The sequence below is a fragment of the Ranitomeya variabilis genome, chromosome 5, assembly GCF_051348905.1.
Source record: "Ranitomeya variabilis isolate aRanVar5 chromosome 5, aRanVar5.hap1, whole genome shotgun sequence".
NCBI classification, from domain to species: domain Eukaryota; kingdom Metazoa; phylum Chordata; class Amphibia; order Anura; family Dendrobatidae; genus Ranitomeya; species Ranitomeya variabilis.
The window spans coordinates 674,085,674-674,112,177 of NC_135236.1; the positions used below are offsets into that span (position 1 = coordinate 674,085,674).

At 46.4% G+C, this 26,504-nt stretch overlaps 1 protein-coding gene across 2 annotated transcripts; it reads right to left on the reverse strand.

The window, feature by feature from the left end:
- Positions 1–16,912: 16,912 nt before the first annotated feature.
- Positions 16,913–26,237, reverse strand: LOC143776976 (rho crystallin-like). Of its 2 annotated transcripts, XM_077266857.1 has the most exons (10): positions 26,090–26,237; positions 24,814–24,981; positions 23,364–23,480; positions 23,175–23,252; positions 22,214–22,336; positions 19,621–19,730; positions 19,388–19,553; positions 18,745–18,816; positions 17,119–17,201; positions 16,913–17,012 (listed from the first exon to the last, which is right to left on the reverse strand). In XM_077266857.1, the coding sequence occupies exons 1-10, from the start codon at positions 26,174–26,176 to the stop codon at positions 16,970–16,972; spliced, it is 1,047 nt and encodes a 348-aa protein (XP_077122972.1). In that variant the 5' UTR covers positions 26,177–26,237; the 3' UTR covers positions 16,913–16,969. The 2 variants fall into 2 exon arrangements, with proteins under 2 accessions (XP_077122972.1, XP_077122973.1); XM_077266858.1 differs by lacking the exon at positions 18,745–18,816 and having other exon boundaries at positions 26,090–26,236.
- Between the last annotated feature and the right edge of the window lie 267 nt (positions 26,238–26,504).

The following is a 26,504-nucleotide window of genomic DNA, read 5'->3' on the forward strand; positions in this document are numbered from 1 at the left end:
GCTCCCTGTATACAGAGATACATGATAAGGTCCTGTCTGCAGTCACCACTAGGGGGAGCTCCCTGTATACAGAGATACATGATAAGATCCTGTCTGCAGCCACCACTAGGGGGAGCTCCCTGTATACAGAGATACATGATAAGATCCTGTCTGCATCCACCACTATGGGGAGCTCTCTGTATACAGAGATACATGATAAGATCCTGTCTGCAGTCACCACTAGGGGGAGCTCCCTGTATACAGAGATACATGATAAGATCCTCTCTGCAGTCACCACTAGGGGGAGCTCCCTGTATACAGAGATACATGATAAGATCCTGTCTGCAGCCACCACTAGGGGGAGCTCCCTGTATACAGAGATACATGATAAGATCCTGTCTGCAGCCACCACTAGGGGGAGCTCCCTGTATACAGATATACATGATAAGATCCTGTCTGCAGCCACCACTAGGGGGAGCTCTCTGTATACAGAGATACATGATAAGATCCTGTCTGCAGTCACCACTAGGGGGAGCTCCCTGTATACAGAGATACATGATAAGATCCTGTCTGCAGCCACCACTAGAGGGAGCTACCTGTATACAGAGATACATGGTATCTAATGGTATAAGTTCCCACCTCTGCTTGCTGTCTCATCTGCTGCAATATATTCTATTGATATAACTTCCCACCTCTGCTTGCTGTCTGCTGTCTGTCATCTGCTGCTTTACCATCTAGAAACATAATTTAATGTGTTTGCTAATTCATTGGTATAATTCATTTGGTGCATTATACTTAAAACTCACTGTTGCATATCCATGACTGGGATCAGTGTAGATCTTATCTGGTGGAAGGTGTTAAAATAAATGTTACCAGGCTTAAAAAAAAAAAAAAAAAACACCCCTGGTGTGCTGACCCCAGCTGCTAAATTATCCTCAACCAGTTCCCACAATCCATCTCTTCTGACCCAGCAGTCTGGACTATAAATTTAGAAACATCCTTAGGGGTGCACGCATGTGGGGGTGCACGCAAGCGTCCCAGAAGCTAAGCGTCACGAAGATAAGCGTCGTGATACTCCCGCCTTACCCGTTACCTCTCCACTCATTCCCTCCTAGACCCTTCACAGTCCGGTTTCCGCCCCCTACATTCGGCAGAAACTGCACTCATCAAGGTGACCAATGACCTTCTGACAGCAAAATGTAATGGTGACCACTCTCTGCTCATTCTCCTCGATCTTTCTGCAGCTTTCGACACTGTTGACCACCCTCTCCTACTCTCTAGGCTCCAGTCACTAGGCATCAAGGACACTGCTCTCTCCTGGTTCTCCTCCTACCTTTCTGAACGCTCCTTCAGTGTTTTGTTCTCTGGCTCCACTTCATCTCCTCTTCCTCTCACTGTCGGGGTACCTCAGGGCTCAGTCCTTGGCCCCCTTCTCTTCTCCCTCTATACAGCTCCAATTGGACAGACCATCAGCAGATTTGGCTTTCAGTACCATCTTTATGCTGATGACACACAACTATACACGTCATTCCCTGACCTTACCCCCGCTGTACTACAGAACGCCACTGACTGTCTGTCCGCAGTCTCTGACATCATGTCCGCTCTCTATCTGAAACTCAACCTCTCCAAAACTGAACTTCTTCTGCTCCCACCATCTACTAACCTCCCTAAATCTGACATTTCCCTCTCCATGGGTGTCACCATAATAACAGTCCGGCAGCAGGCGCGCTGTCTGGGTGTTATGTTTGACTCCGATCTCTCCTTCACATCCCATATACAATCTCTTGCCCGCTCGTGCCACGTTTGGAGCGCCCCCAGACGCAGGGCCGCGGGGTACTCGGTATCGAGCCTCTCTGTCTCAGTTCTGGGGTTGTCGCGGTGGCTAGACCCAGTCCGTGACCCTGCTAAGGGGCGTCCAATAAAGGATGTAGTGGTGCGTGGTGCGATGAAATAACGAGGACACAGGGTTGCAGTCTCTTTACCTCTTTACTATAGGCTTCAGGATCCACAATCCAGAGCACTGCTAACAGGGCTGGCTGAGACCGGCCGGTCCGAAGGCACATCCAGAGTTCCCTTTGCAGGTGGAAATCAGTGTCTATCTTCGAGCACCCTGTGTGTTATAGTACTTCCCTGCTGAGCACCACGGGATAGTCCTCACAACTGTTGTGTCTGTGTCTGATGTTCGTTTCTCTCCGTCCCCCAGATAATATGGCTAGGACGCGCCCGTATGACGGGTAGGCCTGGAGTTCTTCCGGGACCCTAGAGTCGCCCCTCTCCCACAGTTGCCTCCGTTGTCTGCTTAGGTGATTTAGGTGAGACAGCCAACCTATAATTGACTGTCCTGCCGTGGTTTGAAGTAATGCTTAAAGTCTCTTACTTTCTCGGCGTTCCGGCCACCGGCTACGCGCCTCAGAAGGATGTTGCTGATCTTGAGGCACGACTCCTTCTGGTTCTATCGCCTTTTTGCTGTATTCCCGTTTCTCACTCCTTCACAACACCCCTTGCTTCTTGTCCTTTCTCAGGAGTCTGCCGCTATCAAGCACAGGCACGGCTCTGTAACGATCTATCCTTTCCTAGGGCTCTGCCAGGTTCCCACCCCTGACAGGTCCTCTCTCCAGCTCTTCCCAGCTACTTTCTTCCTAACTTCCTGTCCAACCCCCAGTTTTACCCAAGTGTAAGGAGTGGCCTAATAGATAGAGCCACCCCCCCTGGTGGCCGGAGTGTGGAGTGTGTGTGTGATACCTGGTCAGGTGAACTTCTTTAGTGCAATCAGACGTAACATCACTCCCCTTAGTGGCAGAGCGACATTACTGAAACGACCAGGACTCTGGGGCGCTGCATTCCCCCCCGGTTAAATCCAGTACTCCCGGACTGGGAAAAGAAAAACAACATTACATGTTATTAGAAAACACACAAAATTTTGAAACACTATAAACAAGCAAATGCTATGAACAAGTGAACATATAACAGTGCTTCCCTTTATGGGAGGTGAGGACGCTTGAACGTTGCAAAAGTTTGGCCATGCACAGTTCATGACTCCCAGTTCAATAGTTGAAACCACGGGGACCCCGGGTAAACAAAGGGGTCCCCTTTGAAAGTTTTGGAGCAATTCACTGTCCACTACCCCATTGTCCATTTTTAAACCTGTAACACAGATATTTACACAAACATTCTTAACCAAATAGCAACTTTCGTTAATACCTCCAAGTTTTGTAGCGAAGTGGAGTTTGATTCTTGGTGCTACGTGTAGACCTCCGCAGCGCAGGGGTTGCTATTGGCCTAACAGGGCCCGCTACGCTTGCTACCGCTGGTGTAGTGCACTGCCTTCTAGCTACGCTTCTAGTGAGTCTGGGTAGTACCGGCATGTTGGGGCTCTCAGGGCTGCTGCTACCAACAGTGGGTACGGCAGGCTCGCCGATAGCAGAGGGAGGACCCGCTGGTCCCACATTTGGCATGGCATCTTCTGGTGGGGTCTGCAGTGATTGCGGGTCAGGATGATCTGGTACAACATTTAGTTCAGGCGGATTCGGCTGACGAAATGTTAGGACAGGCACCACGATAGCCTGGTTTATTTGAGTCCACGACTGGGGAAAATCGCCAAGAACAGTGTGTATCATCTTCTCCTCTTCGACAGGTGGAGAGGTTCTTGGATCTGCTTCCCTCTCTCTTAACTTATCAGGGCATATCTTGAGGTGGTCCCTGGATATTGCCGTGGAGGTTTCTCCTCCATCCTTGCTGATGAGGCAGACCTTTGTGTTGTCAAAATCGGACGGCAGGATGGTATACGGTTCCGCTTCCCATTGGTCGTCAAGCTTGTGTAGCCTCCTCTTCCGCTTGAGTACTTGCTCACCGGGCGACAAGGGAATCGCAGGGTCATGCTGGTTGTAGTCCCTGTCTTGTTTCTGTCTGGCTTGAGTGAGATTTCTTTCCACGCATTCCTGTACTTTGCGGTACCTTTGCTGCCTTTCTGTATCCCAATCTGCATCCGGCGAGGTATCTTCGGGAGTTAGGACCCCCATGTCTAGATCAACAGGTAACTTGCTAGACCTTCCTCGCATCAGGTACGCCGGAGTGCAATTGGTGGAATTTACTGGGATGTGGTTGTACATGTCTACCAGGTCAGGCAGTTTTGTTGGCCACAAGTTCCGCTCCTCCACAGGCAAGGTTTTCAGTAAGACGATCACCATTTGGTTCATCTTCTCACACATCCCGTTGGTTTGTGGATGGTACGGTGTGGTTCTGATCTTCTTACACCCGTACAGGTTGCAGAACTCCTGGAACACCTCCGCCTCAAACGCTGGTCCCTGATCGGTCAGTACCTTCTCCGGATACCCATGGGGCCTGCAGAAGTACTGCTGGAAGGTTTTGGCGGCCGTCCTGGCCGTTAGATCCTTGACAGGTACAATCACCAGGAATCTGGAGTAGTGATCCACGATGGTAAGAGCATAAATATAGCCTGACCGGCTAGGTGTCACCTTCACATGGTCTAGTGCGACCAGTTCGAGTGGCCGTTTGGTGATGATAGGCTGCAAAGGAGCCCGTTGGCTGTCACGGTCCTTCCTGCGTAGGCTCCATGGGCCACACTCTCGACACCACTTCTCGATGGCTCTCTTCATGCCAATCCAGTAGAATCTCTCTCGGAGTAGCCTCTCTAACTTCCTCCACCCGAAGTGTCCGGTCCCATCGTGGTATGCCCCCAGAACCATTGGCGCATCTTGCCTTGGGACCACTATCTGCCATATGAATTCATGAGTGCGCGGGTTGACACTTCTTTGGCACAGCTTGCAATCGTGAATGAACAGTTTGCTTCTCCCCTTCCACAGCTGTTGCGTCTCTTGTGGGTCATCTGGGCCAGGATGCCAACCTGCCTGCGTCAGGAGCTCTTTCACCCGACGGACCGCGAGGTCACCATCTTGGGTCTCTGCCCATCCGTGGTGGGGTAGGGGATTCAGCGTGGTATCCTGTTTGGTTTTGTGCCGATTCTTCACACGATGGGAGCACTGAGTGGCTTTGGGACGATGGAAAGCGGGCAGCTCTACCTCTTCAAGTGCCTCCAGGTCCTCCTCCATTTCTGGCAAATTAGGCATCTGGGACAAGGCATCAGCATTCGCATTCTTGCGTCCTGCCCGGTACTTGATGGTAAAGTCGTAATTGGACAATCGGGCCATCCACCGCTGTTCCAAGGCCCCGAGCTTGGCTGTGTCCAAGTGCGTCAGCGGATTGTTATCCGTGAAGACGGTGAATTTCGCCGAGGCCAGGTAGTGCTTGAACCTCTCCGTCACTGCCCAGACGATGGCAAGGAATTCCAGCTTAAAGGAACTGTAGTTGTCAGGGTTCCTTTCCGTGGGACGAAGCTTCCTGCTGGCGTAAGCGATTACCCTCTCCTTGCCTTTCTGGACCTGGGACAACACGGCTCCCAGTCCTACGTTGCTGGCATCCGTATACAGTACAAACGGTTGATCATATTCAGGGTAGGCCAGTACCTCTTCTTCCGTCAGCACCATCTTCAAACAAGTGAATGATCCTTCTAGCCCCTCGTTCCAATCAAATGGGGTATTCTTTCCCTTGGTCTTCTTGGATTGGCCCACCAACAGGTCTTGCAATGGAGTGGCCTTCTTGGTGAAGTCTTTAATGAATCTCTGGTAATAACCTACCAGCCCGAGGAACTGCCGGACTTCATGGAGGTTGCTGGGTTTCGGCCAGTCCTGAATCACCGTAACCTTGTCGGGGTCTGGGGCCACTCCTTCAGCACTCACCACATGGCCCAGGTACTGCACTTTGGGTTTCAGCAGATGGCATTTGGAAGGTTTCACCTTTAAGCCAATGTTGGACAAGGCTTCAAACACCTCGGCCAGGTGCTTCAGATGGTCTTCATAGGTCTTAGAGAAGACAATGACATCGTCCAGATACAGCAGTACGGTTTCAAAATTCTTGTGTCCCAAACAGCACTCCATCATCCTCTGGAACGTCCCCGGGGCATTGCACAATCCGAAGGGCATGTAGTTGAATTCGCAGAGACCCATCGGCGTCGTGAAGGCCGTCTTCTCCTTGTCCTCCTCCGCCACGGGAACCTCCCAGTACCCACTGGTGAGATCCAAGGTAGAGAAGTAGTTAGCAGACTTTAGGGCAGCCAGGGACTCCTCTATCCTGGGCAGTGGGTATGCATCCTTATGTGTAATGCGATTCAACTGCCTATAATCAACACACATCCTCATTGTGCCGTCTTTCTTCTTAACGAGGACTAATGGAGCTGCCCAGGGGCTACAACTGTCTCTCACTACCCCAGCCTCCTTCATTTCTCGCAACATGTCTTTGGCACACTGATAATGAGCTGGGGGTACAGGACGGTATCTCTCTTTTATGGGTCGATGATCTCCTGTGGGGATATGATGTTGGATCCCTTTCACCTGCCCAAAATCTAGGGGGTGTTTGCTAAATACTCGCTCGTACTCATGAACCACCCTGTAGGCCCCCTGTTTCTGGTGGGATGGGGTAGAGTCAGTGCCCACATGCAATTCCCGACACCAATCTTTCGGGTGCCCTGCAGAACCGTTGTCCTCCGCCGGGTTGGATGGGACCAAGGGTCCAGGTGTTTGTATCACACTATTATTGACAGTAAACAGTTTGGCGAGCGTGGCATATTTGGTGAGATGGACCTCCTCCTCCCCACAGTTAAGGACACGTACTGGCACCCTCCCCTTGCAGACGTCAACCACCCCCCTGGCTGTTAGGAGAGTAGGCCTATTGTCTGAGTATACTGGTTCTACCAGGGCCTGATAGTCTTTACCCCTGAGGCCTATGGCTGCCCGACACCATATTAACATTTCGCTCCTGGGGGGTATCGCAATGGGGTTTGAATCACTCACTGTGACACGACCAATTTCACCACCAGTCAGCTCTACCTGCTGTCTCTGCATCAGAGCTCTGATTTCTTTTTGCAGGGCACGTTGCTCACTGTAGCCAGCTGTTTCTGCTACATGTTGTAACAAGACAATAACTTCTGCAAGACAATTTTCTATAACATTGGTACCGATGGTCATCATGGGATTACATTCACGGCGGTCAGTATCAACAATTACAATCCCTTGGGCCTTCAATTCCACCCGCCCCACTTTGATGGTGACCTCTTTATACCCCACTTGTGGCAATGCTGACCATTACTGGCTATTATGGTGAAATCATCATCAGGGCCACGAGTAATATCGGTGTCCTCCCAATAACGTTTATAAAGGATGTAAGGCATAGTCGTCACCTGGGAACCGGTGTCCAGCAAAGCGTTCATGGGGATACCGTCGATCACAATTGGGAGGACTGGTCGCCCTCCAATGTATTTGGCTCTCCAATGCTGCGGGCCTGATCGTCCTACTCCTGGGGGTTGGCCCTCTGCCCCAGGGGTTGCTCGTTTAAATGACAGTACCTTGGAAGGTGGCCCACCTGGTGGCAGCGGCGGCAGATAGGTCGTCCGTCCCAATGAAAACGATCGTCATCCCTGCCTCTGGCCGGCGGAGTCCTCCTCTGTCGCATCCAGGGGACATCCTCCGGTCTGGGGGCCAGCTGGATCTTCTCCTTGGGGGCCTCCTGTAGGGACTGCACGGTCCGGGCTAAGGCAGCAACGCTCTTGGTCAGCTCCTGCATCTGGAAGCAGAGTCCTGCAGGGGAGTCATCCTCCATGATCTGGGCATCGGCCTCGGCGGCAACTGGGGCATCTGGCGCCACCTCCTGGTGGTACGTAAGGGCTTGACACCTGGGAGGCACCGCACGGCTGGGCTGTCGCTCTTGCAGCGCCTGGATGGCTTTATCCTTGAATTGCGCAAAAGTCAGGTCTGGATTCTGCATGGCCAGGAAGTGCAGTTGGCCCCGTTGGTGACTGCACAGGAGCCCCTCAATGAACCGCTCTTTCAGGAGTTTATCCTCATCCTGCATGCTGCCGGGGTCACTCTGCTTGATGGCCCGCAGCGCCTCCTGGATATTAAGGGCATAGTCCCGTAAGCTATCCTGCGGCCTCTGTTTGCACCCATAGAAAGTCAACTTTATTTCAGTAGTGGTGCGGGTGTCAAAGGTGGCTTTAAGTTTTGCAAAAACCTGCTGTGCGGTACCCTTATCCGTGGCGGGCCAGGACTTCACTTTTCGCAGAGCCGCCCCAAAGAGTTGGCCTGTTATCATATGAACTTTCTGAGGCTCTGTCAAGGGATAGAACTCGAGCAGGCTGCAGATCCCCTCTTTAAAGTCAGTTAATGTATGTGATTCTCCAGAGTATCCCGGGAGCCAGGCCGCCCCAGGAAAGTACGGCATGGAGAAGGGCATTATGGCCGTTGTAGTTGCGGCAGTCTCTGGCTGGCTGATGGGGGCGGCAGGCTCTGCGGCAACCGGTGGTGGTATAAGGCCCGCGGCTACGTCTACCGCGGGGACCGGAGCTGCCTCTGTGTCTACGGCTGCGACCGCCACCTCCGCTCCTCCCGACTCAGACATGGCCGTCCCTCCCTCTTGCTAACCTGCTGGAGGTCGGGGTTCCTCTTCCGGGATCGGCACTTTACCACGTTTTCTTGTTCCGCGCTCCTTTTTGGCCAGCTCCGCGCATGGAGGGAGGAGCCATAGCTTCGTGGGTGATGGGCGATGGCGGATTGTGGCGGGAAGTTTTGGCAGTAATAGCAATGCACAGTCTTTGCAATAAATCACAGTTCAAGCACAATTCAGACACAGTTCCAAGGCACACATGACCTGATTCTTCAGGCTTAAGTAGATCCTGTTCGTGACGCCAAGTTTGGAGCGCCCCCAGACGCAGGGCCGTGGGGTACTCGGTGACGAGCCTCTCTGTCTCAGTTCTGGGGTTGTCACGGAGGCTAGACCCGGTCCGTGACCCTGCTAAGGGGCATCCAATAAAGGATGTAGTGGTGCATGGTGCGATGAAATAACGAGGACACAGGGTTGCAGTCTCTTTACCTCTTTACTGTAGGCTTCAGAATCCACAATCCAGAGCACTGCTAACAGGGCTGGCTGAGACCGGCCGGTCCGATGGCACATCCAGAGTTCCCTTTGCAGGTGGAAATCAATGTCTACCTTCTAGCGCCTGTGTGTTGTAGTACTTCCCTGCTGAGCACCACAGGATAGTCCTCACAACTGTTGTGTCTGTGTCTGATGTTCGTTTCTCTCCGTCCCCCAGATAATATGGCTAGGACGCACCCGTATGACGGGTAGGCCTGGAGTTCTTCCGGGACCCTAGAGTCGCCCCTCTCCCACAGTTGCCTCCGTTGTCTGCTTAGGTGATTTAGGTGAGACAGCCAACCTTTAATTGACTGTCCTGCCGTGGTTTGAAGTAATGCTTAAAGTCTCTTACTTTCTCGGTGTTCCGGCCACCGGCTACGCGCCTCAGAAGGATGTTGCTGATCTTGAGGCACGACTCCTTCTGGTTCTATCGCCTTTTTGCTGTATTCCCGTTTCTCACTCCTTCACAACACCCCTCGCTTCTTGTCCTTTCTTAGGAGTCTGCCGCTATCAAGCACAGGCACGGCTCCGTAACGTTCTATCCTTTCCTAGGGCTCTGCCAGGATCCCACCCCTGACAGGTCCTCTCTCAAGCTCTTCCCAGCTACTTTCTTCCTAACTTCCTGTCCAACCCCCAGTTTTACCCAAGTGTGAGGAGTGGCCTAATAGATAGAGCCACCCCCCCTGGTGGCCGGAGTGTGGAGTGTGTGTGTGATACCTGGTCAGGTGAACTTCTTTAGTGCAATCAGACGTAACATCACTCCCCTTAGTGGCAGAGCGACATTACTGCAATGACCAGGACTCTGGGGCGCTGCACTTACACCTAAAGAACATCTCTAGAATCCACCTTTTTCTCACTATAGAAACAACAAAAACCCTCACTGTCGCCCTGATCCACTCCCGCCTGGACTACTGCAACACTCTATTAATTGGCCTTCCCCTCACTCAACTTTCCCCTCTCCAGTCTATCCTTAATGCAGCAGCCAGGGTCGTCCATCTGGCTAATCGTTACTCGGACTTGTCCGCTCTTCGCCAGTCGTTACACTGGCTGCCCATTCATTACAGGATACAATTCAAAGTCCTTGTTTTCACCCACAAAGCTGTGCACAGTGCGGCACCCCCTTACATCTCCTCCCTCATTTCTGTCTATCGGCCTGCATAGTTTTAGGCGCTCGCTCAAAACACATTTGTTTAGAGCGGCCTACCACATTAACTAATCAAGGACATTTTATGTTTGTGTGTGTGTAGCCCATTCACTATCTCCATCTATCCCGCACTCCCTGAAGATGGCTGGACCATCATTGTAAATACATCATTGTAAATACACACCTGTAATTTGTATCTCCCCACCTCATTGTAGATTGTAAGCTCTCACGAGCAGGATCGTCTTATTTTGCTTTATTATTGTATTGTTAACGTTGTTACTTAGGACTGTTGTGTTTGAAACTGTTAAACTGTAAAGCGCTGTGGAATATGTTGGCGCTATATAAATAAAGAAAATTATTATTATACATGATAAGCTCCTGTCTGCAGCCACCACTAGGGGGAGCTCCCTGTATACCGAGATACATGATAAGATCCTGTCTGCAGTCACCACTAGGGGGAGCTCCCTGTATACAGAGATACATCATAAGATCCTGTCAGCAGCCACCACTAGGGGGAGCTCCCTGTATACAGAGATACATGATAAGATCCTGTCTGCAGCCACCACTAGGGGGAGCTCCCTGTATACAGAGATACATGATAATATCCTGTCTGCAGTCACCACTAGGGGGAGCTCCATGTATACAGAGATACATAATAAGATCCTGTCTGCAGTCACCAGTAGGGGGAGCTCCCTGTATACAGAGATACATGATAAGATCCTGTCTGCAGTCACCACTAGGGGGAGCTCCCTGTATACAGAGATACATGATAAGATCCTGTCTGCAGCCTCCACTAGGGGGAGCTCCCTGTATACAGAGATACATGATAAGATCCTGTCTGCAGCCACCACTAGGGGGAGCTCCCTGTATACAGAGATACATGATAAGATCCTGTCTGCAGCCACCACTAGGGGGAGCTCCCTGTATACAGAGATACATCATAAGATCCTGTCAGCAGCCACCACTAGGGGGAGCTCCCTGTATACAGAGATACATGATAAGATCCTGTCTGCAGTCACCAGTAGGGGGAGCTCCCTGTATACAGAGATACATGATAAGATCCTGTCTGCAGCCACCACTAGGGGGATCTCCCTGTATACAGAGATACATGATAAGATCCTGTCTGCATCCACCACTAGGGGGAGCTACCTGTATACAGAGATACATGATAAGATCCTGTCTGTAGTCACCACTAGGGGGAGCTCCCTGTATACAGAGATACATGATAAGATCCTGTCTGCAGTCACCACTAGGGGGAGCTCCCTGTATACAGAGATACATGATAAGATCCTGTCTGCAGCCATCACTAGGGGGAGCTCCCTGTATACAGAGATACATGATAAGATCCTGTCTGCATCCACCACTAGGGGGAGCTCCCTGTATACAGAGATACATGATAAGATCCTGTCTGCAGCCACCACTAGGGGGAGCTACCTGTATACAGAGATACATGATAAGATCCTGTCTGCATCCACCACTAGGGGGAGCTCCCTGTATACAGAGATACATGATAAGATCCTGTCTGCATCCACCACTAGGGGGAGCTCTCTGTATACAGAGATACATGATAAGATCCTGTCTGCAGCCACCACTAGGGGGAGCTCCCTGTATACAGAGATACATGATAAGATCCTGTCTGCAGCCACCACTAGGGGGAGCTCCCTGTATACAGAGATACATGATAAGATCCTGTCTGCAGTCACCGCTAGGGGGAGCTCCCTGTATACAGAGATACATGATAAGATCCTGTCTGCAGCCACCACTAGGGGGAGCTCCCTGTATACAGAGATACATGATAAGATCCTGCCTGCAGCCACCACTAGGGGGAGCTCCCTGTATACAGAGATACATGATAAGATCCTGTCTGCAGTCACCACTAGGGGGAGCTCCCTGTATACAGAGATACATGATAAGATCCTGTCTGCAGCCACCACTAGGGGGAGCTCCCTGTATACAGAGATACATGATCAGATCCTGTCTGTAGTGACCACTAGGGGGAGCTCCCTGTATACAGAGATACATGATAAGATCCTGTCTGCAGTCACCACTAGGGGGAGCTCCCTGTATACAGAGATACATGATAAGATCCTGTCTGCAGCCACCACTAGGGGGATCTCCCTGTATACAGAGATACATGATAAGATCCTGTCTGCAGTCACCACTAGGGGGAGCTCCCTGTATACAGAGATACATGATAAGATCCGGCCTGCAGCCACCACTAGGGGGAGCTCCCTGTATACAGAGATAGAGTACAGACCAAAAGTTTGGACGCACCTTCTCATTTAAAGATTTTTCTGTATTTTCATGACTATGAAAATTGTACATTCACAATGAAGGCATCAAAACTATGAATTAACACATGTGGAATTATATACTCAACAAAAAAGCGTGAAACAACTGAATTTATGTCTTATATTCTAGGTTCTTCAAAGTAGCCACCTTTTGCTTTGATGACTGCTTTGCACACTCTTATGCAAAGTGCCTCTTCTGAGATAAAGAGGACTTAACTCTATAGCGCCACCTGATGGAAGTAGCGATCCTACAAGTCACAATCAAACCTCTAACGAGTCGTGCAATATGACTTAGGATAAAAGCCAAATCAGTATCTCAATTCGCAGACATGGTGTTTCGGGCTGTTGGCCCTCGTCAGCGCGAAGCATGAGAACTGATTTGGCTAGGTGAGAGGCTCTGGACTGGGGTCTAAGGGGTAACATTTCTCCTTGTGGAGAGTGACATACCAGCTGGCTTGTCAAGGTAAGGAGGCTCAATCGCCGTGCAATGCTCCTCCTCGTTAAAGGGTTGATTGTGACTTGTAGGATCGCTACTTCCAACAGATGCGCTATAGAGTTAAGTGCGGTAAAGTAGATGAAGAGCACAGCCCGAGGGTGGAGGTGCCCAAGAAGTAGGTGCCCAGACCTTGAATTGTAGTATAGGATATACTTGGCACACTCGTAGGGGTCTGATGCAAAAAAGTGTTTATTTTATACATACAGTATTTACACCATTCAAACGTTTCGGTCTACCAAGGACCTTCATCAGTGTGCTCTATAGAGAGCTAGGAGGGTATAAAGCATAGACCCTTGAAAATACTATTGCATCAAATAAATAGGATAACAGGAAATCCTGAATAGAGGGCTCAAGACCAGCCGATCGAGCCTGGAGGAAGGCGATAGAGAGAAGGACGCGGTATCCACCGCAGGTCACAGGAGCTGGATGGTGGCGAAAGACCGACCGTTTGAATGGTGTAAATACTGTATGTATAAAATAAACACTTTTTTGCATCAGACCCCTACGAGTGTGCCAAGTATATCCTATACTGCGCTATAGAGTTAAGTCCTCTTTTTCTCAGAAGAGGCAATTTGCATATTTAAATTCCCAGAGGAGCATTGCACGGCAAATAAGCCTCCTTACCTTGCACACTCTTGGCATTCTCTTGATGAGCTTCAAGAGGTAGTCACCGGGAATGGTTTTCACTTCACAGATGTGCCCTGTCAGGTTTAATAAGTGGGATTTCTTGCCTTATAAATGGGGTTGGGACCATCAGTTGTGTTGTGCAGAAGTCTGGTGGATACACAGCTGATAGTCCTACTGAATAGACTGTTAGAGTTTGTATTATGGCAAGAAAAAAGCAGCTAAGTAAAGAAAAACGAGTGGCCATCATTACTTTAAGAAATGAAGGTCAGTCAGTGCAAAAAATTGGGAGAACTTTGAAATTGTCCCCAAGTGCAGTGGCAAAAACCATAAAGCTCTACAAAGAAACTGGCTCACATGAGGACCACCCCAGGAAAGGAAGACCAAGAGTCACCTCTGCTTCTGAGGATAAGTTTATCCGAGTCACCAGCCTCAGAAATCGTAGGTTAACAGCAGCTCAGATTATAGACCAGGTCAATGTCACACAGAGTTCTAGCAGCAGACACATCTCTACAACAACTGTTAAGAGGAGACTTTGTGCAGCAGGCCTTCATGGTAAAATAGCTGCTAGGAAACCACTGCTAAGGACAGGCAACAAGCAGAAGAGACTTGTTTGGGCTAAAGAACACAAGGAATGGACATTAGACCAGTGGAAATCTGTGCTTTGGTCTGATGAGTCCAAATTTGAGATCTTTGGTTCCAACCACCGTGTCTTTGTGCGACGCAGGAAAGGTGAATGGATGGACTCTACATGCCTGGTTCCCACCGTGAAGCATGGAGGAGGAGGTGTGATGGTGTGGGGGGGCTTTGCTGGTGACACTGTTGGGGATTTATTCAAAATTGAAGGCATACTGAACCAGCATGGCTACCACAGCATCTTGCAGCGGCATGCTATTCCATCCGGTTTGTGTTTAGTTGGACCATCATTTATTTTTCAACAGGACAATGACCTCAAACACACCTCCAGGCTGTGTAAGGGCTATTTGACCAAGAAGGAGAGTAATGGGGTGCTACGCCAGATGACCTGGCCTCCACAGTCACCAGGCCTGAACCCAATCAAGATGGTTTGGGGTGAGCTGGACCGCAGAGTGAAGGCAAAAGGGCCAACAAGTGCTAAGCATCTCTGGGAACTCCTTCAAGATTGTTGGAAAACCATTCCCGGTGACTACCTCTTGAAGCTCATCAAGAGAATGCCAAGAGTGTGCAAATCAGTAATCTAAGCAAAAGGTGGCTACTTTGAAGAACCTAGAATATAAGACATAATTTCAGTTGTTTCACACTTTTTTGTTAAGTATATAATTCCACATGTGTTAATTCATAGTTTTGATGCCTTCAGTGTGAATGTACAATTTTCATAGTCATGAAAATACAGAAAAATCTTTAACTGAGAAGGTGTGTCCAAACTTTTGGTCTGTACTGTACATGATAAGATCCTGTCTGCAGCCACCTCTAGGAGGAGCCTCCTGTATACAGGGATACTCCAGAGCTGCACTCGCTATTCTGCTGGTGCAGTCACTGTGTACATACATTACATTACTGATCCTGAGTTACATCCTGTTTTATACTCCAGTGGAGGTCACGTCCCCTATATACCACTGCTCAAAAAAATAAAGGGAACACTTAAACAACAGAATATAACTCCAAGTAAATCAAACTTCTGTGAAATCAAACTGCCCACTTAGGAAGCAGCACTGATTGACAATCAATTTCACATGCTGCTGTGCAAATGGAATAGACAACAGATGGAAATTGGCAATTATCAAGACACCCTCAATAAAGGAGCGGTTCTGCAGGTGGGGACCACAGACCACATCTCAGTACAAATGCTTTCTGGCTGATGTTTTGGTCACTTTTGAATGTTGGTTGTGCTTTCACACTCGTAGTAGCATGAGACGGACTCTACAACCCACACAAGTGGCTCAGGTAGTTCAGCTCATCCAGGATGGAACATCAATGTGAGCTGTGGCAAGAAGGTTTGTGGTGTCTGTCAGTGGCTCTGTACCAGGAGACAGGCCAGTACACCAGGAGACGTGGAGGTGGCCGTAAGAGGGCAACAACCCAGCAGCAGGACCGCTACCTCCGCCTTTGTGCAAGGAGGAACAGGAGGAGCACTGCCAGAGCCCTGCAAAATGACCTCCAGCAGGCCACAAATGTGCATGTGTTTGCACAAACGGTTAGAAACCGACTCCATGAGGATGGTCTGATGGCCCGACGTCCACAGATGGGGGTTGTGCTCACAGCCCAACACCGTGCAGGACGCTTGGCATGTGCCACAGAACATCAGGATTGGCAAATTCCCCACTGGCGCCCTGTGCTCTTCACAGATGAAAGCAGGTTCACACTGAGCACATGTGACAGACGTGACAGAGTCTGGAGACACCATGGAGAGCCATCTGCTGCAACATCCTTCAGCATGACCAGTTTAGCAGTGGGTCAGTAATGGTGTGGGGTGGCATTTCTTTGGAGGGCCGCACAGCCCTCCATGTGCTCACAAGAGGTAGCCTGACTGCCATTAGGTGCCGAGATGAGATCCTCAGACCCCTTGTGAGACCATATGCTGGTGCGGTTGGCCCTGGGTTCCTCCTGATGGACGACAATGCCAGACCTCATGTGTCTGGAGTGTGTCAGCAGTTCCTGGAAGATGAAGGCATTGAAGCTATGGACTGGCCCGCCCGTTCCCCGGACCTGAATCCGATTGAACACATCTGGGACATAATGTCTCGCTCCATCCACAAACGTCACGTTGCACCACAGACTGTTCAGGAGTTGGCGGATGGTTTATTCCAGGTCTGGGAGGAGATCCCTCAGGAGACCATCCGCAGCCTCATCAGGAGCATGCCCAGGCGTTGTAGGGAGGTCATACAGGCACGTGGAGGCCACACACACTACTGAGCATCATTTCCTTGTCATGAGGCATTTCCACTGAAGTTGGATCAGCCTGTAATTTGATTTTCCACTTTGATTTTGATCATCATTCCAAATCCAGACCTCCATGGGATATTAGTTGTAATTTACGTTGATCATTTTTAGGTTTTATTGTTCTCAACACATTCCATTATGCAATGAATAAAGATTTACAACTGGAATATTTCATGCAGTGATATCTAAGAAGTGGGATTTTAGTTTCACTTTATTTTTTTTGTGCAGTGTAATTGTGCAGTGTAAGGTGCATTTTTGAGGTCACAGAGTCTCTTTAAAGACCAGGGTAAAATTTGTGTAAAATGAATAAAAAATGATGATGATGATGATGATGATTATTAATAATAATAATAAATGAAATCTTTGGTTCTGTGTTCCATATTCTTTTGGTGTGATGCCAGAAAACTAAAATAGAAAAGAGAGAGCGTTTTTTTTTTTAAATTTATTGGTCACATGATAAGATGTTATGACTTTGCCTTTAATATATAGAATTGGTTTTATTGAAAACTGCTGTTATAACCAGACTCTCGCTATTCAGTACTCGTCGTGGAAGGGATATTCAGGGTGATCTTTCATTCTGGAGAAAAAAAGAACATAAAATATATAAATAATAAAAAAAACAATAAATTGTCATTATAAAAATCATCTGTTATGGAATATATGTCCTGTTCTCCAGAACTTACACTATAAACGCTCCATAACGTAGGTTTTTATCCAGCTCTTCTAGAGCTTTCATCTCTTCAGACGTCAGTTCAAAATCGAAAACCTGATAAAGAGAAGACGTCCGGTTATTGTACAGGCGGGACGGCGGGGGAAGGTGCTTTATGGCAGCTGCTATGAATGGGAGATAATGGACGGAAAAGTGTCCATAGATTGATAGCGTCTCCAGGAAAAATAGGGCCCGTTGTTCTGTTGGGAAAGGTAAGATGACTCTAGTGACCCTACCCTGTCATGATAAGGACTTTGTTGACCTTGCACTTTAAAGATGATTAGATGACTCTGCTGACCCTGTCCCCTAAAGACCATGAGATGACTCTGCTGACCCCACCCTCTAATAATAATAAGATGACTCTGCTGACTCTGTCCTCTACTGATCATGAGATGACTCCGCTGACACCACCCTCTAATAATAAAGAAATGACTCTACTGACCCTGTCCTCTACTGATCATGAGATGACTCTGCTGACACCACCCTCTAATAATAATGAGATGACTCTGTCCTCTAATGATAATGAGATGACTTTGTTGACCCCACCCTCTAATAACAAGAGGACTCTGCTGACCCCATCCTCTAATAATAATGAGATGATTGTACTGACCCCACCCTCTAATAATAATGAAATGACTCTGGTGACCCCACCCACTAATAATAATGAGATGACTCTAGTGACCCCACCCTCTAATAATAATGAGATGACTCTACTGACCCCACCCTCTAATAATAATGAAATGACTCTGGCGACCCCACCCTCTAATAATAATGAGATGACTCTAGTGACCCCACCCTCTAATAATAATGAGATGACTCTGCTGACCCCACCCTCTAATAATAATGAAATTACTCTGGCGACCCCACCCTCTAATAATAATGAGATGACTCTAGTGACCCCACCCTCTAATAATAATGAGATGACTCTGGCGACCCCACCCTCTAATAATAATGAGATGACTCTGGCGACCCCACCCTCTAATAATAATAAGATGACTCTGGCGACCCCACCCTCTAATAATAATGAGATGACTCTACTGACCCCACCCTCTAATAATAATGAGATGACTCTGCTGACCCCACCCTCTAATAATAATGAGATGACTCTGCTGACCCCACCCTCTAATAATAATGAAATGACTCTGGCGACCCCACCCTCTAATAATAATGAGATGACTCTAGTGACCCCACCCTCTAATAATAATGAGATGACTCTACTGACCCCACCCTCTAATAATAATAAGACAACTGTGCTGACTGCCACATCTAACAATTATCAGAAGTCTTGATCTACTCTTGTCATTCTGCTGGATTTCATCCCTTGAGCTTGTGTTCTGTGGTCTGTTTCTCTCTGCTTCGAGCCACAGGAGACGCACCCTTTCTCTTGGTTTATTGGTTCTGCTCTTCTGGTTGCAGTCTGTCTAGCTTAACACAGGCGTTTTCATTTGCCTGCCTATCACCTTTTGGGTGCAGCTTAATATTCTGTCCCCCTGCTGGTGTGTTTCCAGCAGAGGCTTATCACTTTGCTGTTTCTTTGCTTTTCTTGCTAACAATACCTTCTTTATTCTTTATTTAGTATTTCGATATTTACTTTACTCACTCTGGGATCTTTCCTTTGTTCAGCACACTTTCCCTCTTGTGGGTAATTCACACTCTGCTCTGCACTCTGATTCTTTAGGAGGAATAAGAAGCAACTTGATGAACTTTTAGGCAGTTTAGGTCCGAGTTGATATCGTCTTGTCTGTGGTTAGGGCTATTTCTGCTCTTGAATGAACCACTAGGGACTGTGGGGTCAGGATCTCTAGTCTGTACAGGAGCCGGAAGGGTCAGTTGTAGTTTTCTACTATATTACTTGTTTTCCCAAGTGAGTGCTACACAGGCATAACACCTGACCTCTGATAGAGATGAATTTGATTTTTCCATCCTCTACTGAAAATGAAATAAACTCTGATAACTTTGGTTTTTAAAGATAATGAGATGACTCTGCTACCCCTGTTCCAATCTACACAGCAAAGCTGAAAATTGAACCACATGACCTGTAATAATAGTACAGGTCAGCTTTGTGTGTGTGCCTCATAGGTTATGTAAAAAGTGGAATATTTCAGTATTTTTCTTTAGATTTAGTCACATAAAAAAGCTATGAAATAAAACAAACACCAAAATGTTTTTTTCTTCATAATACATTTTTTAAGTGTATCCTGTCAATATTGCAGGATAATGAGAACATAGCATGTGGTAGTTACCCCAAGGTTTTGCTTCAGGTGGGCTGCAGTGAAACTTTTGGTCAATACCACAATGCCCTTCTGGAGGATGTAGCGCATAGCGACCTCTACTGGAGAATGGTTGTACTTTGCTGCCACCTTGACCAGGACTGGGTCTTCAAGCAGCACAGGAGCGCTCGGGTCTACCCTATAAATGTCATTAATGTCAGTAATTGTGCACAGATAAATAACAATATATATGTCGTGACACTTACCAGTTCTTGTATCGGTGGGACCCCAGCACGCTGTACGCCACCAAAACAATATCCTTGGATTTACAATACGCCAACAGCTTACTCTGACTCAAATATACGTGACACTCCACCTGTTATCCATAGGACAATATTATAAGTACTAGATGGTGGCCCGATTCTAACGCATCGAGTATTCTAGAATATGTATGTAGTTTATTTATGAAGATTTCAGAATAATGCAATTTATACACAGGATTCGACCGGCCGCGACCAATTAGCGAAGCGTTGTTCAAATTCCACGCCAATTCGCGGCCGGACTGCGCCTGTCGCTGATTGCTCGCGGCCGGCCAGGCATGACCAATCAGTGAAGCCAGGGCCTGCTCCAGGTTTTTGAGGGCCCCGGGCGAAAGAGTCTCAGTGGGCCCCCCTCTTTAACACATACCACGATTCATGATGCACAGATACAGCAGAGAAATATAGCACAGCCACATAGTATATAGCACAGCCATGTAGTATATAACACAGCCCACGTAGCATATAACATAGGCCATGAAGTATAAAACACAGCCCACGCAGTATATAGCACAGCCTACGTAGCATATAGCACAGCCACGTAGCATATAACACAGCCACGTAGTATATAACAGCCCACATAGCATATAACACAGCCCACGTAGTATATAGCACAGCCACGTAGTATATAGCACAGCCAAGTAGTATATTTCAAATCCACGTAGTTTATATCACAGCCCACGTACTATATAACACAGCCACAAAGTATATAACACAGGCCACATAGTATATAGCACAGCCACGTAGCATATAACACGACCACGTAGTATATAACAGCCCACATAGCATATAACACAGCCCACGTAGTATATAGCACAGCCACGTAGTATATAGCATAGCCACGTAGTATATTTCAAATCCACATAGTTTATAGCACAGCCCACATGGTATACAACACAGCCACATAGTATAAAGCACAGCCCACACAGTGTATAGCACAGCCCACGTAGTATATAGCACAGGCCACATAGTATATTTCCCAGCCACGTATATTGCACAGCCACATTTACTGCACAGTCATGTAGTATATTGATGCTGCATAGGCAGCATCAATAGTAAAAAGTTGGTCACACAGGGTTAATAGCAGCGTTAACGGAGTGCTTTACACCTTGGCTTAACGAGGTGTAACGCAGCCATTAACCCTGTGTGAGTGCTGACTGGAGGGGAGTATGGAGGGGGCACTGACGGAGAGTAGGAAAGGTGAATTCGCGGCCGGACTGTGCCAATTGCCGGCCGTGACCAATCAGCGATGCGGGATTTCCGTTACAGACAGACAAACAGACGGAAGTGACCCTAAGACGATTATATATATAGATTGGTCCCAATCATTAGTCCCATGTGTCCCTAAAAACAGCAAATGCAGATATGAGGGATTCCTGCTCCCCTCTCTATATAGCACATGTATGGAGGTCATTATGTAGCAGTACTGAGCAGTGTAGCTGTGAATCCAGCACATAGGTGAAATAAAACACCTACTAGAAAGCCGCATCACTTTCTCATTTTGTGTTTGTGACTCTCTTTTTTTCATTCTTCTTTGTATAAATGTGGGAGATGCAGTATGCTGAGAACTTTGATAACAGATAGTAATTGTATAAAGTATGGTAAAGAATTGGTTGTGGGTACATGGAGGCTCTCAGTGCTGTCCCTTTAAGAAGAAAATATATTGTACAGAACAAACAGTGTGGTCACTTATAAGTAATTATTATCGTTAATCATTAACTGGAAAGTTATAAAACGTTCTAAGTGCAAAAATACATAAAAGGCGACAAATGTGTACAGAGCAGAGCACATGTGTACACAGGATATATGTGTATATGTATCTGTCACTGGTCTGTACCCCCAGTGTCAGCGTCATTATCCTGTACCCCGAGTGTCAGTGCCATTATCCTGTACCCCGAGTGTCAGTGCCATTGTAAGGGGATGTAAAGTCTACCCCTTTAAAGGGAACCTGTCACCCCAAAAATCGAAGATAAGCTGCGGCCACCGACATCAGGGGCTTATCTCCAGCATCGGGCCACAGCAGAGTGGGAACGTAGTCTGGGAACAAGCAAAGAACAAGGCGCATATACAGGTGGCACCAGAATGTGGCAGCTCATCGCATGTGCCGATGCCCTCAGAGCTGGTGCGAAACGGATGAGGGGTCCCCAAAACGCAGTGAGTGTGAATAAGGAGGATGCTGTGACACCGCAAAGAGACAGTGCAGCCGGTCAGGTCGATCACCACGTGGCAGCTGACTTCATGGGCTGATGCACTTAAGTCTGGTGCCAAACAAACAGACGAGGGTATGCCAAACCATAGCAAAGCTGGACAGGGAGGATGCTGAGGAACCGTATGATATGGTTCGTCCCGGTTATGTGCCAGGGCACAGATATTCTGCAATCTTCGGTCATAACTACGGCCCTGGCTCTGCCCCTTACACCATCAAACTGTTCTCCAAGTGTCAGTGTCATTATCCTGTACCTTGAGTGTCATAATCTTGTACTACAAGTGTCAGTATTCTGTACCCCGAGTGTCAGTGTCCTTCTCCTTCTCCGCGTCTTACCTGGTTACAGACCGGCTTGTACTTCAGTCCTGGTTTGCTCAGGAGACGTTCCAGTTGCCTCCTGTTGAAGTTGGAGACCCCGATGGACTTCACCAGACCGGCCTCCTTGCACGACTCCAGGACCTGCAGTCAGATTAGCGTTCATTGGTGTTTGTCTGGCCGTCATGTGGTGGCTCCTTTCTTTACTATATCAATATGTGGCCACACAGGGCAGGACCGTCCTACATCTAAGTAACAATAATACATCTATACATATCTATACATATACAGCGACTGTTCAGAATAAGCTGTCATGGGTGTATACATCAGGAGTATCACTGTTTTTCACTATTTTTCATCAGTTTTCATCTCTGAAGGCTCCATCTCCAGTTTTCAGTTGTCTCTGAGCTGGTGGGTGGAGACTAACTGCTGTGATGTCTCTCACATACAGCAAAAAGAAAAAAAAGGGGTTTGGTACTAGGTTAGCCAGTTGAAAAAATATATATTATATTGTTGCATACAGCACACATGCAGGCATAAGATATATCTGCTGTCCTGTGTCTATCTAGCACACACACACAGCGGTATACATCAGTACTGAGCAGTGTAGCTGTGAATCCAGCTGAAGTGAGATGAAACACTTACTAGAAAGCAGGAGCACCTTTTGTTTGTTTGTCCCTCCCTCTCACTCTTATCTTAGGAGCTCTAGTGAGCAGAGAACTTTGATAATCTAAGAGTTAATAAGGAATCTTACTTGTTATCTTCTCATGTATATCAAACGCTTTGTGCTTCAGCTTTAATAATTGATCAATTTAACGTAAGCGACCCTTGACATTTCTCCTCACACGTAGTAACTCACTTATGAGCTCTTTCACCATATGTCGGAATCATATTATACTGCAATACCCGACTCAACCATACAGGCACCGGTGGCGCTGTTCTAAATAATAAGTGATATAAAAGGCTTCAATCATTAACGAACCTCCCAAGTAGCCCAGAAGTCCACGTCATCATAGACAAAAGGATTATCCGGGTTGCTGGGTTCCTCGGCTCCTGTGGGCTGAAGAGCAGAAACGTCCAATCATTTCCTTGATCTTACCTGTTTTTCCACTTATAACCTGTAGGTGTCAGTGTTATCAATTCTGTCAATAAATGGGAATTTGTCCCCTACCTTCAGAGAGAAAGGCCAGTGCATGAGAAACAGGTCCAGGTAATCCAGCTGGAGATCTTGTAGAGATTTTTCTAGACCCTTGCGGACTAGTTCTGGAGCAAAAAAAGTACACCAGAGCTAAAAAAAAAAAATTTATAATAATAATAATTCTTATTAATTTATTACATTAATATAAGAATAAAAAACACTAATGAATTAAAGACGAAAAATGCAACATAAATGCATAAAATAAATATTAAAAAATACAGAAATTCAAAAAAAGTCTAAATAATTCTGTAATAAATAAACGAACGTATAAATGCATGAATGATCGAATGAATAATTGAATTAAAAGCCGAATGATTTATTACATGAATATTTGAGCACAGTAACAAAAAAAGTAAAAAATAACATCAAACAAAAATAAAATGCATACTAAAAATGAAGTGAAAGTAAAAAATTAAAAAAACAAAAAAAAACAAATAAAATAAAAAATAAAGTAAAAGGAAAAATAATAAAAATAAATAAAAAATAAGGTAAAAAAGGAAAAAGGAAAAGACTAGGAATGAAAGAGTGAATTACATAAATGATTGATTGATATGAATATTTGAGCATAGTAAAAAAATAAAGTAAAAAATAAAGTACGGTAATATATGTGTGTATATATATATATATATATATATATATATATATATATATATATATATATATATAAAATACTAAAGTAAAGCTAAAGAATAAAGTAAAGATAAAAATAGAATAAAACAATAATGTAAAATAAAATTAAAAATAAACGAAAATAAAAAAAAAAAATAGGAAAAGACATCATGAATGAAGGCATGAATGAATGAGTAAATGAACGAATTAATGAATGAATACGTGACTTTAAAAATGAATGGTGAATTAAATAAAAACGAAGGAAAAATAGTAAATTGCTGAATGAATAACCGAAAGAATAAATGAATGAGTAAATGAATGAATGAATCAATACATTAGCGTATAGTTATATGTATGACTAAAATTGAAAAATAAATATGAACAAATAGAATGCAAAAATAATTCATTCAAATAAATGATTTAATTGAAATATGAATGAACGATTACTTGAATTGGAACAAAGAAAAACAGAGAAAATAAAAGACAAAAAAAGTTCACGTAAAAATGGTAAAAGTAAAAGTCAATGAATGAGGGATTTAATTCCAAGACCAATGATAAGTTGATACAAGATAAAAGATAAATGAGCGATTTCATGAATAAAAGAATAAAACAAAAAGTAGAGATAATTTATTGGAAAAAAGAAAAAAAAAAGTGAAAATAATTTACTAAAAAAAGTGAAAATAATTTACTAAAAAAACTTAAATTAAATAATTCAATAAAGAAATTGAATAAAGCAAATAATTCAATACAGAAATCAATGCAGAAAGTATAGAAAGCCCCATTCATATAGAGAGGCATCAGCTCTTCCCTTCACCTTCCCCGTATAGAACACGTCCTCCCTCCTGACGACGCCGTCAGATATCTTGGCGCGGATGGCGTTCCCGATCTGAACTTCATTTCCGTAGATGTAAGCGCAGTCAATGTGCCGGTAGCCAAGATCGATGGCCGTTTTTGTTGCCTCTTCTCCGAGAATTTTTGGGACCTAAACAAAACATAAAAACATGAAAAAATAAAATGAAGAGAAAAAAAGATAAAAAAAATAAATAAATAACTAAATAAAAATTGGACAATAAAATCATATAAAATAAGTAAAAAGATAAAGAAATAAACAAAGACTCAGAAAACAAATATCTAAATATATGAGATCCCAGACTTGTCACCTTCTGATACATATGAGATCAGATTGCTTTTATTAACTTCCCCTTAAAGGTACCTTCACTCTAAGCGACTTTGCAGCGAGAACGACAGCGAACCGTGACGTTGCAGCGTCCTGGATAGCGATCTCGTTGTGTTTGACACGCAGCAGCGATCTGGATCCCGCTGTGATATCGCTGGTCGGAGCTAGAAGTCCAGAACTTTATTCTGTCGCTGATCACCCGCTGTCATCGCTGGATCGGCGTGTGTGACGCTGATTCAGCGATGTGTTCACTTGTAACCAGGGTAAATATCGGGTTACTAAGTGCAGGGCCGCGCTTGGTAACCCAATATTTACCCTGGTTACCATTGTAAAAGTAAAAAAAAACACTACATACTTACCTTCTGATGTCTGTCACGTCCCCCGCCGGCGGCTAACCTGCAGTGAATGTGTCAGCGCCGGCCGGCCGTAAAGCAGAGCACAGCGGTGACGTCACCGCTGCTGCCGGCGCTGACACATTCAGTGCAGGGAAGCCGCCGGCGGGGGACGTGACAGACATCAGAAGGTGAGTATGTAGTGTTTTTTTTTACTTTTACAATGGTAACCAGGGTAAATATCGGGTTACTAAGCGCGGCCCTGCACTTAGTAACCCGATGTTTACCCTGGTTACCCGGGTGCTGCAGGGGGACTTCGGCATCGTTGAAGACAGTTTCAACGATGCCGAAGTCGTTCCCCTGATCGTTGGTCGCTGGAGAGAGCGGTCTGTGTGACAGCTCCCCAGCGACCACACAACGACTTACCAACGATCACGGCCAGGTCGTATCGCTGATTGTGATCGTTGGTAAGTCATTTAGTGTAACGGTACCTTAAATTTATTTTGTTTTTCCATAAAATATGCTGCCAAACCGTAACACACATACAGCTGCCCCCTACGATCAGACACACAGTGACTTACATCAGGGGAGGCGTAGGTGCCCAGTCCCATGATAGGCATGGTGTTCCCATCGTTCAGGGGGACGCGGGTGTCCTGTGTCAGGGCCATGCTGTCAGTGACGGGAAGCCTCGCCTCACCTGGATATATAGGAACGGCTGTGAGCACTGTCAGCTGTGGGAGGGGATTATATATGATACTCTGGACCCTGCCTGACCGAGAAAAAAATGTACTGAAGCTGCAAAATCAACAAGAAGTACATAGGAAAAGAGGAGAATGCAGGCGCCATAAAATGAGCATCAGAGCCGGAATAAGACTCGTATTATCCACCCGCCAATCAGACTGATTCAATAACATACAAATTATCAATGTCATACCTACAGCTTCATAATATAATTACAATTGTATTTACCTACAACCACCACTAGGGGGAGCTCCC

Bases quoted from the DNA above. Each gene is read 5' to 3' on its own strand.
- LOC143776976 (XM_077266857.1), bottom strand. From the start codon at position 26,176: ATGGCCCTGACACAGGACACCCGCGTCCCCCTGAACGATGGGAACACC. The intron at 24,982-26,089 runs GTAAGTCACTGT...TGTTTTGTTTAG, and splicing joins GCACCTACGCCTCCCCTGAT to GTCCCAAAAATTCTCGGAGA. The intron at 17,013-17,118 runs GTAAGTTCTGGA...TTTTTTCTCCAG, and splicing joins CGTTATGGAGCGTTTATAGT to AATGAAAGATCACCCTGAAT.